Source organism: Mchenga conophoros, linkage group LG15 (assembly GCF_057382185.1).
Source record: "Mchenga conophoros isolate Kocher_MC1m ecotype Shallow Benthic linkage group LG15, M_conophoros_male_GT1.1, whole genome shotgun sequence".
Taxonomy (NCBI): Eukaryota; Metazoa; Chordata; class Actinopteri; order Cichliformes; family Cichlidae; genus Mchenga; species Mchenga conophoros.
Window position 1 is genome coordinate 4471176 of NC_140540.1, and position 16740 is coordinate 4487915.

Here is a 16740-nt window from a genome sequence, read left to right on the forward strand (position 1 = left end):
TACCTGATCACGGGCAGGGCGTACGTGTTGATGGCCCGGATCTTGTTCTTACCATTCAGCTGACTCCTCAGGACTTGCCTGACCCTCTGCAGGTACTTGGTGGTTGCAGCCTTTCTAGCGGCCTCTTCATGGTTCCCATTTGCCTGCGGGATCCCCAGGTACTTGTAACTGTCCTCTATGTCTGCAATGTTGCCTTCTGGTAGTTCAATCCCCTCAGTTCTGACTACCTTCCCTCTCTTTGTTACCATCCGACTACACTTCTCCAGTCCGAACGACATTCCAATGTCATTGCTGTATAGCCTGGTAGTGTGGATCAGTGAATCGATGTCTCGTTCACTCTTGGCATACAGCTTGATGTCATCCATGTACAGGAGGTGGCTGACAACTGCTCCGTTCCGTAGTCGGTATCCGTAGCCAGTCTTGTTAATGATCTCACTGAGGGGGTTCAGGCCTATGCAGAACAGCAGTGGGGACAGAGCATCTCCTTGGTAGATCCCGCACTTGATGGTAACTTGTGCTATGGGCTTGGAGTTGGCCTCTAGTGTTGTACGCCACATCCCCATTGAGTTCCTGATGAAGGCTCTTAGGGTCCCATTGATCTTGTACAATTCTAGGCATTCCAGTATCCAGCTGTGGGGCATTGAGTCATAGGCCTTCTTGTAATCAATCCAGGCAGTGCACAGGTTGGTCAGTCTGGTCTTGCAGTCTCGGCTGATTGTTCTGTCTACCAGTAGCTGGTGTTTTGCGCCTCTGGTATTCTTGCCAATTCCTTTCTGTGTCCCGCTCATGTATTGACCCATGTGCCTGTTCATCTTAGCCGATATGATGCCTGACAGGAGCTTCCATGTAGTACTGAGGCAGGTTATTGGTCGGTACCGACCAATATATATATATATATATATATATATATATATATATATATATATATATATATATATATATATATATATATATATATATATATATATATATATATATATATATATATATATATGTATATGTGTGTGTGTGTGTGTGTGTGTGTATATATATAATATTCTGTAACTCTGTAACTTCTGTCGGTGCTGTGCTTTTTTGGAAATCGAATTTCCCAGAGGAACCCACCCGAAGTTCTATCTTATCTTATCTTATTCTTGCAGTGATGTTCAAGTGGCTTTTTATCTGGATGTAATGTGAATGAAATTGCCATTCCTGTGACAATAAACCCAGCAAATTGCTCACGATGTCCCTTAATGCCGGCAGGTTTTAGCAGTTTTAGGTGTAACTTGAGAGCAACTTCAAATTGTCACATTCCTCCTCCGCCATGGCTGCCTGGAAACCAAAACAATTAGCAGGACTATTTCTTCAGAGATGACCACAATCTTCACACTTTTCCTGCCGCAGGTGGCGAAATGCTCCTTTCCAATTAACAAGTCTAATTACATCACAACTCCACAGAGCTGTCTCGCATTCATTGTGTCTGATTGTCAGCGGGCACTTGTGAGTTGGTGCTTTTGTTTGATCTGTTTACAACTCTTTCATCGCACGGTGTGAATTTAAAACGCAGCAAAAATAATCGGCCGGGTCGTAGTATGACTCTTCTTTTCTTACTAGGTTTGATAATTAGCTCAAAAAGGGCCCATTACTTGAATACTACTAAATACTTACCAAACTATGGTGCGTATTCATAGTGCAGCTTGCTAGTTAGATAGCAGTGCACTACATATAAATTAAAGGAGGTCTCCAAAAAAGAAATGTAATATAAACAGCTTCCACAGCTGTACTCACTGCTTCTCACTTTAATACCAAAAACTACTATTTCAAATGTACATACTCTTGTATTACCAATAAATATATATGAATATACAATGCTCATACATCAGCTGGCAACTATTATGCAAAAAATTAAGCAAATTCAGTACCTAAATGACACATTATCACTCATAAAATGAACTTCACAGGCACCTGTATACACTGTCTCATTGCAATAGACAACTACTTCCTTGAATTTGGGCTTTTTATTCTGGTTGTTTGGGTTTTTGTTTTTTTATCAGAGATCAGGGGAAGCCATCTCTCATCCTACTTTCAATCTTGTTTCACCTTCAAGATTTCATTTAAGCGCTCATCTCCTTTCCTGTAGTCGTGCACAGCTGATTCCTCTCTACACCCTCTCGTTTACCGAGACCCCCATAATAAGCCAAGATGTGCTTCTCCAACTCCTTATCATAACTACTGTACCCAGGTGCCACCTTTAATTTTTAAAATGTGCTAATATGTTCCTGCTTTGATACTTTCATCCATCTATTTTCTTCCTCTTATCAAACCTTAGGTTCTCAGTTCCAGGTCTCAACTATTCACACACAGAGTCGCACCTACAGCTTAGAACTGCTGGAGAAACAAAGAGTATTCAAACTCTGGACCTCCTTGGTTAGTGGTTAGTAGCAGTGCTAATCGTGCTACCAGCATGCAAACCAATGCATAAAAACAATGGTAACCTACCCTATTCTTCTACTTCTCCTTATTATTATTACTAGTATGGCCAGAGGGGCAGATGGCGCGATATGGCAGCTGTAGCTGCCTCCACCAGTGTGTGAATGAATAGTGGAATTGTAAAGCGCTTTGAAGGCCCCGAAAATCACTATATAAATGCAATCCATTATTATTATTCGTAGTAGTATTATTAGTATTATTATACAGATGTAAGGAGGGAAAACGTTATTTTGCTCTCTCTTAAAATGAAAGCTGCGCACCAATCAATTCACCCTTTACAGCTAGTGTAAACATCCTTCTATCCATTCCTTTCAGTTTTTTTAACATGTATACCACATATTATCTTTGCAAACCATCCCCAAAAAAAGTATTTCTCGCCAATCTTGTAGGGCGTTACAGTTTTCTATCTTTTGAAAAGACAAAAAAAAAACCCCACTAAATTCATCCTGAACAAAAACTAGACACTGCACGCTTCAGAGATTTTATAAAAAATCAGAAGTCCGTGTTGTTTTCTCCTTTCTGCTGCTTCTCTTGTACCTCAGCAAGGCACAAAAACAACCTGTTTCACCCAATTATCTCTCCCACAGGGCGCAGTCAGGCAATTTGGCTCAGTCAAGACTCTGATTCATTGAGCCAGATGATTTAAAGCTTTTGGGGGCCACAAGTCAGCCCACATGGACTGAAACTGCTTCGTGATTCTCTGTTGATATTTAGCAGCGCAAGTTGCTCCACTAAAGGTTGCAGAGACAAAAATAGAATGTTATTTCATGTCTCCCTCATTTGTCACTCTGTGAAAAACTGATTTCTGAGGGACAGAAAAATGCTTTAAAGCACAAAGTACCATATTCACCCTGTACTGCAAAAGCTGCTTTCTACCTGGACATTTATATTGATGATATGCTGATAACTGACATGTTTTTCTTGCAAAATATACATCATTGCATCACATAACCTCTAACCCACAGTGTCCTTCACAAATATGAAAGTAATTATCCCAGACATCAGACCTTGCAAAACCAATTCATTCGTGCTTGGCATCCCTCGAGGATGTATTGTCTAATAATTACTTATGAGATTTAGAGCTGAGGCACACATAAAAGCCAATGATACCTACAGTCAGCCACAGATGTCAGGACTGGTGGAAGAGTCCACTGGCACTTTAAGTCATTTTTGAGCAAAATGACAAATGGGCCAAAGAAATATCTTTTTGCAGCACACGTGCAAGAAGTGAAGTGTTTATGCGTGCGTCTATCCACTGTTCAGAGCCATTAATGGTTGATCAATGCATCAAGTCACTCTGGATTGTTGCAATTAGAAAACAATCCTGCAAAAAAAGAAGCCTATTTTAAGTCATGCGCTATCAGTAGGAAAAGCAACAGAGAGGATAATTGGGTATTGACGAAAGAGTGTGAAAGGCAAAGACAGCATGCAAGACCACTTTCCAATTTACTCTGTCATCTCAAGGCACTGATTATGCTGTTTACTGACCAGATAATTGGGGCAATGTTCGATAAAAACAAACATTTTAGGGGGGACATGTCAAATACAAGCAAACTTGCATAAAAATATTCCAAACACTTAGCTGGAATGATGCTTTCCTATTTCCCGCAACTACTTGCGAGTCCTGACACACTCAAAGCATAGGAGGCTTTTGTGCTTTTCTGGCTGATACTAAATAGCTTCTGAAGAGTTAATTGAGAGAATGATGCCATTATGGTTTCTACTACGAAAGCAACCAAACGATAGCTCACGGTTTATTAGCATTTAATTCAATTCAGTGCAATTTTATTTATATAGCACCAAATCACAACAACATTTGCCTCAAGGCGCTTTATATTGTAAGGTAGACCCTACAATAATACATACAGACGAAAAAAAACCCCAACAATCATATGACCCCCTATGAGCAAGCACGTTGGCGACAGTGGGAAGGAAAAACTCCCTTTTAACAGGAAGAAACCTCCAGCAGAACCAGGCTCAGGGAGGGGCGGGGCCATCTGCATTAGATACATTTTTTAATTTTAATAAGAAAAGATGAAAGAATCCTCCACTCAAATTTAGCAACATTCAACATTTTAAATTGAAACTCTTAATAAATATTAACTTTCGGTTTCCTTTTTAATTCCTTAACTTTGAATACTGCTGATTACATTTTTTATTTGTTATTAATATTATATAATCACATAAAATGTAATTCATTTTTAATCTTTCTTCAGAAGGAACAGACAATGCACATAATGTGGAAAAGCCTAGTTTTAGCTGGGAATGAACTTTTAGCAGTCATTACATTAAATTGGTACAGCAGTTATACTTTTCCTACTCTAAACTTCTAACAATGCTTCAATGCAGTGTCTCATTTTAATTGCCAAGTGCAGAAAATCATGTGAAACTTAAATGTGAGCACCATCTAGTGTTGAAAGCTATTATATTTAATGTGCTTCATTAAATTCTAAAAACAAAAAAGGGCATAATTAGTTTTTTAAAGTTTGTTCATGTAGACTGCCTATGTAGATTTTATACCTTCACAAAATATCCCCATGATTTTTTGTTTGAATTCAGTAAGTGACATACCATTAAATAAAATCCAATACTGCTTTAAGTTAAGTTGTCAATAAAGCTCTAAAATCCTGAGGAAAAAAGAATACAGATACAAGAAGTACGGCTATATCAAGCTCTATATGACTCACATTTCCACCTGATTGAATTGCAGGCTTCTCTGTGTCTCGGTAGCTCAGTGGGTTTTGTTACCCCACAGCCAGCAGAAGCCTCGTGGCTTGGTGAAAGACAACAGAGGCCATCTGTTGTCTGTCTATTTTCTTTGGTGCTCTGCCACAAAACTCTGCTGCCAGAACACCCAAGGGTACCCATGTGCACTATGCTGCGCCTGGGGACCGGCTCATTGAGGCACCTTTATAGCCTACTGGCTCCACTGGGAGGTGCCTGCGTTCTGCCAAAGCCCAGACACAACAGCGACGGCGTTTGAAAAGGGCCTTGTTGTTGCTGCATCGTTACACAACCGTGCCATTAACCTTAATTGGAGCAGCTTGGTGGAACACAGAAAAACTTTCAGCACTCTGAGGCAGTGATGTTGTTCCCCTGAGTTACATAAAATCGAAACTGATCTCAGGCTGAGTTAATTGAATTGCAGAATACTTATCGTCCTGCTGAGGAGCTGAGGAGTAACTGAGGAGTAAGTGCTGTACAGTTAGAACTAATTCTTTGCTTCTGAGCTGTTTTATGATCACGGAAGCATTGCTCCTCCCCTTGTTTCTTGGGAATCATAATGACACGGCTGTAATAATTTCCATAACGATTGTTACTTGGGTGTAGTCCAGGAAACACAAACTTAAGAACAGACATTGGAGGCTAAGGGGAATCCCCTTAAAAATAGCTTTTAAATCAATAAATTATTTGTGAAAGACTGAATAAAGACCTTGTTTTAAGCAACTACATCATGTATGGTAGAGCTCACTATGACAAATTGCTGTAAAAATACAGTATTCAACTGTATTTTTACTATAACACAAATTGTTTTGGAAATGTATTCACTTGTGTTGTGACAGTAAATATATACATATTTTTCATCAGACTGATTGTTGTGGATATGTGGCGTAACCTCCTGTGTGTTACCAAGAATAATGTTAAGGTTTGGCTAGCAACAGGCTAGCATGACTGAGGCTCCTGTAGCATATACTCAGCTCTGTCTGGTGTTCATCTTTAGGGCCTTTGTTGAAACAGTGAATACAACAGAATTCCTATTAGCTTGCTATGTGGTGCAGAGAGTTGTAACAAAGCTGATGTCTTGTCATAGTTTGGGAAAATCAAAGTCAAGGTTCATGGGTGAGTAAATACAGTTAGACTTTACTGTAATGAAGTGTTTGTGGAGGTTGCAGTAGGAGCCCCATAAAAGCAGCATAATGTCAACCAAATAGCTTACAGTATTACACTGCAAAGCTCCTATTTTGAGTATTGTGATTACGGTAATATAACAGTATAATACGGCTAAATCGTGCTCCCAGTACTGATTTAGAAAGGGCATGTCTTACAGTACATTACGAGTCTGCTTATTCAACACATTCATATGTCACATCCCTTAATGTATAGTAGAATAGTAAAGAATAAAAGGTAATGCTCTTAAATGTTTCGGTTTTTCTGCCTAGCTTTTAGACTCTTGGGTCTTTCTTTTTCCCACTGTAGCGTGATAGTATTATTAATATTTTCTATTCATCATTTTAAAAAAAATCCCCCTAGCACTTCCAGCCTAAATCTGTTATCTCATGCTGATATTAAGCTCCATAGAGATTGGATTGGAAAAGAAGATTACTGTGGCAGAAGGATTTTCCGGGCCAGCGGGTCACTGCACATGCATTGGAACCAGCAGCATTACAGTAACTCATCTGAATATGTTTGTCCATGGAGTTAATCTTCCATTAACTGCTAACAGAACTCCTCCAGAGTGTATGTCGCTCTGGCTTTTTGAGAGAAAGCCGAGGACATTAGGCAAACACATTAAACTTGTTAAAAGGACAAATAAAGCAAACACTTGAATGGATTTCTCCCCCTTAACTAAATAGCTAAGGCATTGTCTTGGTGTTACAATAAGCTGCAAACACACATCAATTATTTAGCCCAAACAGAGCTGGAGTCTGAGAACATTTTTGTGTGTTTTTTTCTAACTCATGAAATGGTTTGTGAATGTCAACAGCTTGACAGATTGTGGAAATGCACAATACTGAATGAATAGTGTAAACATGAGATGAATCATTGCTGTCACAGGCGATACAAGCACGGAGCGGTAGAAATGTGGCTGTCTGTAATTCTGCTCTTGGCCTCCACCAGCCTATAAAATCTTTATCTTTGCAACCAGTAATGTCTTTTCTAAGTAGAGTTTTCTATGTTTATGTACCTACTTATGTTCAAAATAGAAACGGCAACACTTTCCATGGTGTTTATACGGCAAAGCAGCTATTGCCCGTTCATGGCCTCTGGTGAAGATCTCTAATTAGTCACATTCCTAATTGCATAGCATACACATTGAAACTGCATGAATTAAATCAGATGAAAGCCTACGATCACGGCGCTAGACTGTCAAACATAGCTTAGAAAACACACAATGTCCTCACATTATCAGTTGCACAGTAACCATTCCTTCATGTCTTTATGAAAAAAATTTGATAGTTTGAGCGAGATTTCACATAAAAGGCATGCAGCGTGTGTGCTTGAGGTCATAATCTGCGAATCCTTCTCCACAGAGAAGCATGCCTCTGAAGAACAGAGCATTGCTTCTCCTTGCTGAGGGTGCAGCTGATTTGTTGCAGGTGTTCACGGCCACACAACCTCAGACCCCATTATCCCCACTGCCATGTTTCACAGCTAGTTTGAGGTATCATTTTCTCTCCTGTGTCCTCTTACATACGCCCTTCTGTTGCCACTAATCTCAAACTTGGATTTATGAGTATATAAGACTTTCACTGTCAAATGATAGGTTGTGTAGTCCACAACCAAGCATTAAGCTTTGTTTCGCCTCCTGTGAAGTGGTTTGGAGGTCGCTGTTGAACAGTAGTGTTTTGGTGATTCGAGTTCTTTATTTAGCAAGTTCTGTGGCTCTGATTAAGTTGCTTTTTCTGTCTCTCTGTGAGGAAGAGATTGATCTTTTGATTGTTCTGATAGATTTTGCCTGCCTGATTGCGTTTTAGATACTACTCGTGTAGTTCTTGCAAAACATTTGAAAGCTTCTTAGAAACTTTAGAATGGCCACAATGTATCAAAAGTCTCTCATTGCATAGAACAACAGATTTTTTGCCATCATATTGCTGTTTGGTAAGTAAACAATGCAATGATTTTAAGTGTTTATTTGAGGAAAAGGTTTTCTGCCATATTTTTTGGAAACATATTTTTCAGTTTAAACGTATCCTTACTTCCAAAATTTGATATTTTGACTTTTTACTATTTTAATAAGCTATAGTGTTTAACTAATTTCAGTGTGTTTGGATGTATGCTTTGCTAGCTTTTTTGAAAACAGACACAGCTGTGTGAGGAGTAACTGGAACTGCCTGAATGACACCTGAACACTGTTCTGACAGATCACAACTCACCTCTGTCCTTTTGGAAAAATTGTATGACAAACTTAGTTTTGATTGCTAAACTATACGTGGCAGCTTTTTTTTTTACCCCTAAATTGTTATCCTTACATGTTATTTGCTATGAATTATATTTTTAAATGTTTAGATTCACATTATTTTCAAGCTTACATCATAACATGGCAGGTTTTTTGATATACTCTCCTGCTGTAATATGTGCTCTACAAATGTTTTTGCGTTTGCGAAACGTCTTAAGACTTGGAAGCACAAATTTTCAAATAAATGAACATTTCATTGGCAGGTAAGGTTTACATGAGTGTTTGTATTGTCAGGTTGTAAAAAATTGATTTAGCTTTTAAGCCACTGATAAAGTGTAATGAAGTCTAGCTTCTCATGTTCTACCAAATCTGCAGCAGAAGTCAATGGCAAATATTAAGGTACTGCAGAAATCATTAACATATAGTCCTTTTAAACATCAGGTCTGTGGATGTAAATATTACTTAAAATACAAACAAAAAAAATCTTCCTTCACTAATTAGCAATTTAACAAGATAAACTGGATCAGATTAAAACATACCATTTGTGCTGCCTGTCTGCACTCTCATATGGACGCCTTCACCTTTCTGGACTCCTTCCTGGCTGAAGAATTGTAAAATATTACTACTTCTATAGTTAAATAAATATCTAACATAGTAACAAAAATTCCGCAATATTAGCTGGCAATGACAAGTGGTGGAGAAACTTTTCAAACCATTCCTTCAGGAAAGAGAGTGGTACAACTCCAGGAAAACCCCCAGTACACAAACTGGAAAAATGTGCATACATTTTAAAAAGTAAAAAAATATTCTGCAGAAAAATGTCAATTTAATGTTAAACTGATTAATATTAATGTTGCATATGTTTAAGGTCGAGTTCATTTTAAATACATTATATTATATTTTATGTCCTTTTAAAAAAGTACAATGTATTACAATTTATTCATGACAAAAAAGAAAAATTAGCTAAATGAAAAGGCTTGAGTAGTGTGTGACATGGTTAATTGTTAATATCTATGAGGGGATTAAAGAAATCGATGGTGGAGCATTAGTAAAGCAGCTGATTAAACATAGTACATTCAAACATTCTCGTAGATGCTAATCTGAAAGTGCTGGTGAGCCAGCACCTGGGTCAACTTGCCTGTTTTATTAAAGCTGCGGTCCCCTCTCCATCATGGTCACAGCTTTCCTTGCTCGGGTACTGAGTTATTAACAACTTCTTCACACTCCATCTTCTCTACATCACACATGTTGACCAAGGTGGTTAGCGAGAGGAAACTCTTAGGATGCTAAATCACCGAAGCTTTTTTACTTGCTAATGCTAGCTGTGTGATAACTGATCTCAGACCTGTAAAAGCAAAGCAAGTGGTAGCCTGCTTCGCACACTGGTCTCCTACCAGTGGAAGGCTAAGGATTTATCCACAATGCGCATGCTCAAACATCGGGGGGTGGGGGGACTGCCGCCTTCTCGGCTTGGTTAGTGAAGAAAATATAATCTGATCAAACATTATTCAGCTTTAAATATTGTTCAGCTTTAAAGTTACTGTGCAACTGTGTAATAAAAATGTGCTCACGACTTTGGCCTTGAGAGCGATAAGAAGCGATCGCCTCATCCTGCAGGCGAAAGATATCTGCAAGCGAAGAGACTAGAACACCCAAGGCCGCTTTCCTTTTATGGAGTTGTTTTTCTGCTAATGCAGCACTTTCCTCACAACCCCCTCCTGTAAGTTTTAGAGAATATATACCCATCCTCACAGCAAATATTAGGAATCTCCTGATGTGAGCTGTGTTGAGAGGTTGTCTCTGTCTCAATAAAAGTTCACTGATTCCCCATCTGCAGCAGGTGTCCGGTTGTCTTCATTCTCCGCCAGCCTGGTTAAGTCAATTCCTCCTTAACATCTAAAAGAACCTATTTAATGAAGGAAGACGGGTTCACTTTGTGTTTAATATTATTCTATTGCTGTTGTTGTTTTTTTTTATATCCTTCAATTGGCGTCACGAACAGGGTCCGCTCCAGGGCAACTGGAACGGATGGGAGGACATCGGCAGTGGTCTGAGTGAACGGAGTTTGGACAAAAGCTGTGTGCACACAAAAACAAGGTAAGCAGACCTTTTATTTCTGCTATATTGAACATTATAAAAATACTTAGTGTCCAAACTCCTAGTAATTCATAACCAAAATTGTCTGGCTTACTTAAGGCTTGTTGAGAATCAGACAAGTGAATAAGAGATAAGTGAATAAGAAATAAGTGAATAAGTGAATAAAGATAAGAGTGAACTGAGGTCTGACCACGGTTGCAGCCGACGGGTTGCTCTCCGGTGTCGGATAAATACCTCAGTGCAGGTCTGGGACCTTGAAAGGGTTTATTAGTAACGCCTTTCTAAACAAATTAAAAGGTTAAAGGCCTTGAGAATATTTTTTAGTAATATTCTCTAAACTACAGAAGGGTTAGGAAGGCCCAGAGGACTTTATTAGAAAAGATCCTCTAAAACTTAAAAAGGAGAAGTACTGGTTGGAGTCCAAAGGAGGGGTCCCTTTGATCAATAGGAGAAAACGGATCTCTTCTTAAAACCCCGATGATTTTAGTGTTTTAAATGTTTTGATGTTCTGTTTGATATTGGACACACATAAATACACGCTGAATGCTTGCTGTGGAACACTGGGCAGGACAGTTTGGTTCTCCGTTGTTCACAGATTACACAATTAAAGGAACTAGGTTCCTCTTTTGGTTAAAATAATACACCACACATAGAATTTTTTTACACATTTATTACATACATAAGGAGGGTAATGAGTGACTGCAGGTAATGTATGAAGTGTGAATGAGACGTGTGAACAAGGTGACAACCAACTAGCACCCCTATCAGGAAGCTCTAGGCAAGGTTACCCGCCAGACTCCGGTTTGGTAGAAGCTTGGTAACACCTGAAGGGATATTTCAGTGCTGACTCACCTTTAAAGCAGCGCCCCAGCTGTTAGTGCCTAACAGAGGCAGAAACCCAGCTGGCCCAAATTCTCCTTTAAAATCAATAAAAGAACACTCCTCCATTGACAGTAAAATGGATGGAGAATTAGATCGAGAAACTAATGATGATGGTTGGGGTCCCGGTGTTATTCTTAGCACATTGGGAGAACAATTAACATGTGTTGAGACAGTCATCAACTCCACACACCAGCCTAAAGAAGCAAAAAAGCAGAAAGAGTCATTGAGGAAAACAGCTGAAAGGTTAATGAAAGAAAAGGGAAAGGACGAGGGGAGTAGTGGTAATTGGGGAATAATTTGGCAGAATAAGGCTATGCAGGCAAAAGAGAAAGAGGAAGAAGCCAACTCAGCAGCAGCAGGTGCAGGTGTGATAAGCGGGGTGAGACACAGAAAGGAAGCAGATAAGCACGCAGGCCGCAAAGCTAAATTTAATCACTGGGTGTGTTTATGGGAAACTGCAAAACCACACATGAAGAAAAATAGGTCTCAGCCACCTCCCTATTCTGCCTCAACTCCTCCCTCAGCAGGCATATATCCGGTACTTAATATCTCTGGTGGAATAATGACTATTGGAGAAGAACCGCCCGTAGCTCCAACTCCCATAGATACCAAGCATTTTTGCCCAGGAAGCTCCTCTCTGTCGGCGACATCCTCAGCTAGTAGTAGAGCCCCCTCTTCCATGTCCCATTGTTTTGGAACCGGATCTGAGGGCCTAACTGACCCATTTGCGAGCGCACCATTTGCGGTTCGAATGAACAGACAGGAACCCACTGAACAACAATTAACTGATCTAGAAGCAGCATTACGCAGCTGCTTAAATGAACATAGGTCAGTGGTCCAGGTGAATAATCGTGTTGCGTCAGCCCCTCTTTCCCGGTCCAACCCCTTTGCCAGCACTCCTGTCGCTGTTAAAGGAGATCTGACCGCTACTGCAAAAACTGAGCCTGGCACTTCACCAAATGTCACAGTTACCATGTCTTTGGTGGGCCGTCAGGATCCGGAAACACAGATGAGTTTAGCCCACGCTTTTGCTGACACTGCTACCCCACCAGGCGGGGAAGAAACTGAGGATACTGATGATGAACTCAGTGACCTTAACAATACACCCCCCTCTACCCCTCACAGTTTAGGATATCAGACTAGATCTAAGGGCCCTGTGCCTCAGCCTCCAGGCATGTTTCCCCTGGTCCAGACTAAAGCGCAACGTAGACCAGTGTATCAACCTTATTCATTCGGAGATGTCCAGGCCCTAGTGGACAAACTCCCTGACATAATGGAGGGAGGGAATGCCTGGTTGGCTGGTTTGGATAAATACACAGCTGGACAGGACCTCGCACTGGGAGATTTTAGAGCTATTATAACTAGGTGCACATCCCGATCTCAGGCAGCGGATCTGGAACAAAATGCGGGTACTACCACGCATGAGAACGAGGTGCCACTAATGCAGGCCTTGAGGTTTATTGGACCGGCCCTGCGCAAACAATTCCCACCCAAAAATCAAGGCACCTTACAGAAATTTAAATGGGAGGGAAAGCAAAATCCCACCCATTATCTAAATCAGGCTGTTGAAGACTGGGTGAACCATACAGGTCATCACCCCAGTAGGACTTGTTCACAGAGCATGTGGTTTAGAAGGGCGGTGCTGAGGGGCATTCCGGAGTCAGTAAGCCAGAAAATGGAGGATAATCCTGATTTGCAGGACTGTGACTTTGCAATCTGGAAGAAACATTTGATTTTTAATCTTAACAAAGTGCAGATTAAGTCTGATGATAAAGCAGAGAGCGTCGAAGATTTACAGTTGCAACTGTTGAAGGTTCAGCTGCAGAAAGCTAAAAACGACCTGGGTGGAAAAGGTGACAAGCCTAAAAAGCAGCTTGTGGCCGCTGCGGCTCCCCCTCCTGGTCCAGTTGCCCCTGATTTGTATCCGAACCCGTGGCCAGCTGATCCACAGCCCCCCCAGTATGGTGCTTATCACTCCCCGGCCCCTTATGGGCAGAGAGGTTCCCCATTTGGAGGAAACAGAGGTGGTTTCAGGGGAAGAGGTCAGATGGGAGGTGGTAGGGGAGGCCAGATGTATGTTTGTTTCCGGTGTGGACAACCTGGACACTGGGCTAAAGCGTGCCCTTTGAACCCGGCTGCTGGAAGAGGCAGGGGAGCCCGTGGTGGGCCCTATCAGCATCCTGGCCACAGAGGTGGACCTCGTGGTGCTTTAGTTGAAGTGCCCCCGGCCCCACAGATGCCTGTGATGGGGTGGGAGTACTACGAGGGTGGTCCCCAGCTATAGGACACCCCACAGACTGCCCAGGACGGTGAAGGGACAACGGCGGACCCTATGCTGTCCATAACTGTAGATAGAAGAAGAAGCAGCTTTTTAGTGGACACTGGAGCTACGTACTCCACCATTAAGGATGTTGCTCGTGAAAGACTTACTGACACAGTGATTACAGTGGTGGGCATATCTGGGGAACCTAAAACTCTGCCTTACACCGTGCCCCTCCCCACAACGGTTGGAGATCAGACTTTGTTACACAGCTATGTTTGTTCAAAACAGGCGCCTGTGAATTTACTGGGAAGAGACTTGTTGATTAAATTAGGAGCCACAATACTCTGCTCTTCACAAGGCCTAACTGTAACTCTCCCTACTGGGGTTGTGCTTCCCTGTTCTAATGGGCCAGAGGGAGGTGGTCAGTTTCTGCTGCAACCCTCCTCCTGTTTAGCGGACTCTGCTGACATCTACTGGGCATTATTGGAAGTTGAAACACCTGCTGAACCAGGAGTTTGGACTGCTTTTCAGCAATGGCGGCCGTGGCTCTCACTCCTACATCCTTATGTCCCTCCCCCTGACCCACCTCATGTTACACTGTTTTATGACAGGCATGACACCACCTGGTACCAGCACATGTTCCAGGAGCAGTGTGAGGGGCGGGCTTGGTCTCTGAACATGTCGTGCATTTTTGCGGCACCGGAGGGAGTGGCAGCAGCGGTTACTTTTACAACAGATCAATTACAGTGGTACATGATGTCTGATGAGGCAGCTCCCCATGTGTCACTGGCCTTACATCCTGGACACCAGGCTAAGGAGCTGGGTGGAATGGTTAAACGTTCCCTTGCGGCCACTGACTGGACACCTACAAAACTCCCACAGGTTTTGTTTTCTCCATCTACCAAGACATACCAAATTTTAAATGATTGCTTTAATTCCTCAACACTGCAACATGGAGTGGTCAGCGGGTCACATGGCAGAGAACACACAGACCACTGTGATGCTGCGCCTTTACTCGACTCTCTTCCAGATTGTTTGTGGTCCCTTGGACCCACAGATGTAGGTTTAGTTGATGTGGAGCCAGTCTCTTTTCAACTGTCATCTGCTACCCCTTTGTGGCAGCCTCAGTACCCACACAGACCGGAGGCTGAGGCTGGGATTGCAGAAACAATTTCTGGTTTGGTCACTGCCGGTGTCCTGGAGCCCTCCTGCTCTAAGTGGAACACGCCCATCCTACCCGTTGAGAAAAAAGGCACGGGGAAGTTCAGAATGGCACATGATTTGAGAAGGATTAATGCCTTACTTGGCACTCCTACTTTGCCTGTGCCTAATCCTTATGTTGCCTTGACCAACCTCCCACCATCTCATGCCTGGTTCACCTGCATTGACTTGGCTAATGCCTTTTTCTGCCTCCCACTTCGTGAGTCACTGCGTGACATTTTCTCATTTACATTTAGAGGCCGACAATGGCGTTACACTCGCTTACCACAGGGATTTGCCCTCTCCCCAGGACTGTTTAATCAGTGTTTGAAAGAACTTTTACAAACCAGCCCACTACCATCTGACTGTATGTTAATACAATATGTGGATGACCTTTTGCTGTCTGCCCCCACGGCTGACATCTGTTTGGAGGCCACCAGAGTGGTACTTCAACACCTGGCCAACACAGGTTTTAAAGTGAGCAAAACCAAACTACAGATTGCAAGAAAACAGGTTTCTTTTCTAGGCCGCATGGTCTCACAGTCCGGTATTTCCTTGTCCCCAGAACACAGGAACTCCATTTTGCACCATCCAAAACCTCTAACTGTAAAAGACATGTTGTCATTTTTGGGCCTGACTGGTTACAGCAGGACCTATGTCCCAGACTATGTTGGCCTTACTTCCCCTTTGCGCGCTTTGGTAAATGAACAAGGCATGAGAAACCTCTCTGCTCCCCTCTCATGGACTACAGAAACAGAACGGGCGTTTATAAAGTTAAAACAACAGCTTTCTGTCGCCTCTGACCTTGCTGTGCCAGATTATGCTTTGCCTTTTCATCTTGATGTTTCTGGAACTGGAACCCATATCAATGGTATCCTGTTCCAGAAAAAAGGGGGAGAGAGAAAAGTGTTGACATATGTAAGCGTAATGCTTGACAACACTGAAAAACGCCACCCACCGTGCACACAACACGTTTCTGGACTTGCAAAAATCATTCAGAAAACAGCACACATAGTGATGAACCACCCACTAAAAATTTTGACATCACACAGTGTGGTGGCCTACGTCTCCTCACAGGCCTTCACACTCACTTCACTCAGGCAGAGACGCCTCAGTACCATTTTGGAAGCACCACACATCACCTACTCACATGAAGGCATAAACATGGCTGATCACATGGGATCAGGGCAACCACATATGTGTGATGAGGTTGTGCAGGTACAGGAGAAAATCAGGCCAGATCTGCAGGCAGAACCTCTAATGGATGCAGAAAAAGATTGGTTCACAGATGGATGTTGTTTCAGAACTGAAAGTGGAATGTTGAAGGCTGCATGGGCAATAGTGGAACAGACAGACATGAGATGGAAAACAGTGAAGGCAGAGCAGTTGACAGGACAACAGTCTGCACAGAGAGCTGAACTGAGAGCGGTGATTGAAGCCTTAAGGATGGGAAAGGGACAGAAAGTGAATATATACAGTGATTCAGCTTATGCTGTGGGAGCAGTGCATGTGGAGCTCAAGCAGTGGCTAAGAGCTGGTTTTTTGACAGCCAGCGGAAAGCCTATTAAACATGAGATGGAAATGAGGGAATTAGCGGAAGCACTGTTGTTACCTGTTAAGGTGGCAGTGGTAAAATGCAAAGGACACAGTGCCGGATTGGATTTAGTGGCATTAGGTAACAAACAGGCCGACTTAGTAGCTAAGCAGACAG

The 16740-nt window shown here is 42.1% G+C and overlaps 1 protein-coding gene across 1 annotated transcript; it reads left to right on the plus strand.

Moving 5' to 3' along the window:
• Positions 1-10614: 10614 nt before the first annotated feature.
• Positions 10615-13850, plus strand: LOC146557532 (uncharacterized). Its single transcript, XM_085246085.1, has one exon. The coding sequence runs from the start codon at positions 11643-11645 to the stop codon at positions 13848-13850; it is 2208 nt and encodes a 735-aa protein (XP_085102211.1). The 5' UTR covers positions 10615-11642.
• Positions 13851-16740: the final 2890 nt, after the last annotated feature.

Coding starts and splice junctions, on each gene's coding strand:
- LOC146557532 (XM_085246085.1), top strand. CDS start 11,643: ATGGATGGAGAATTAGATCGAGAAACTAATGATGATGGTTGGGGTCCC.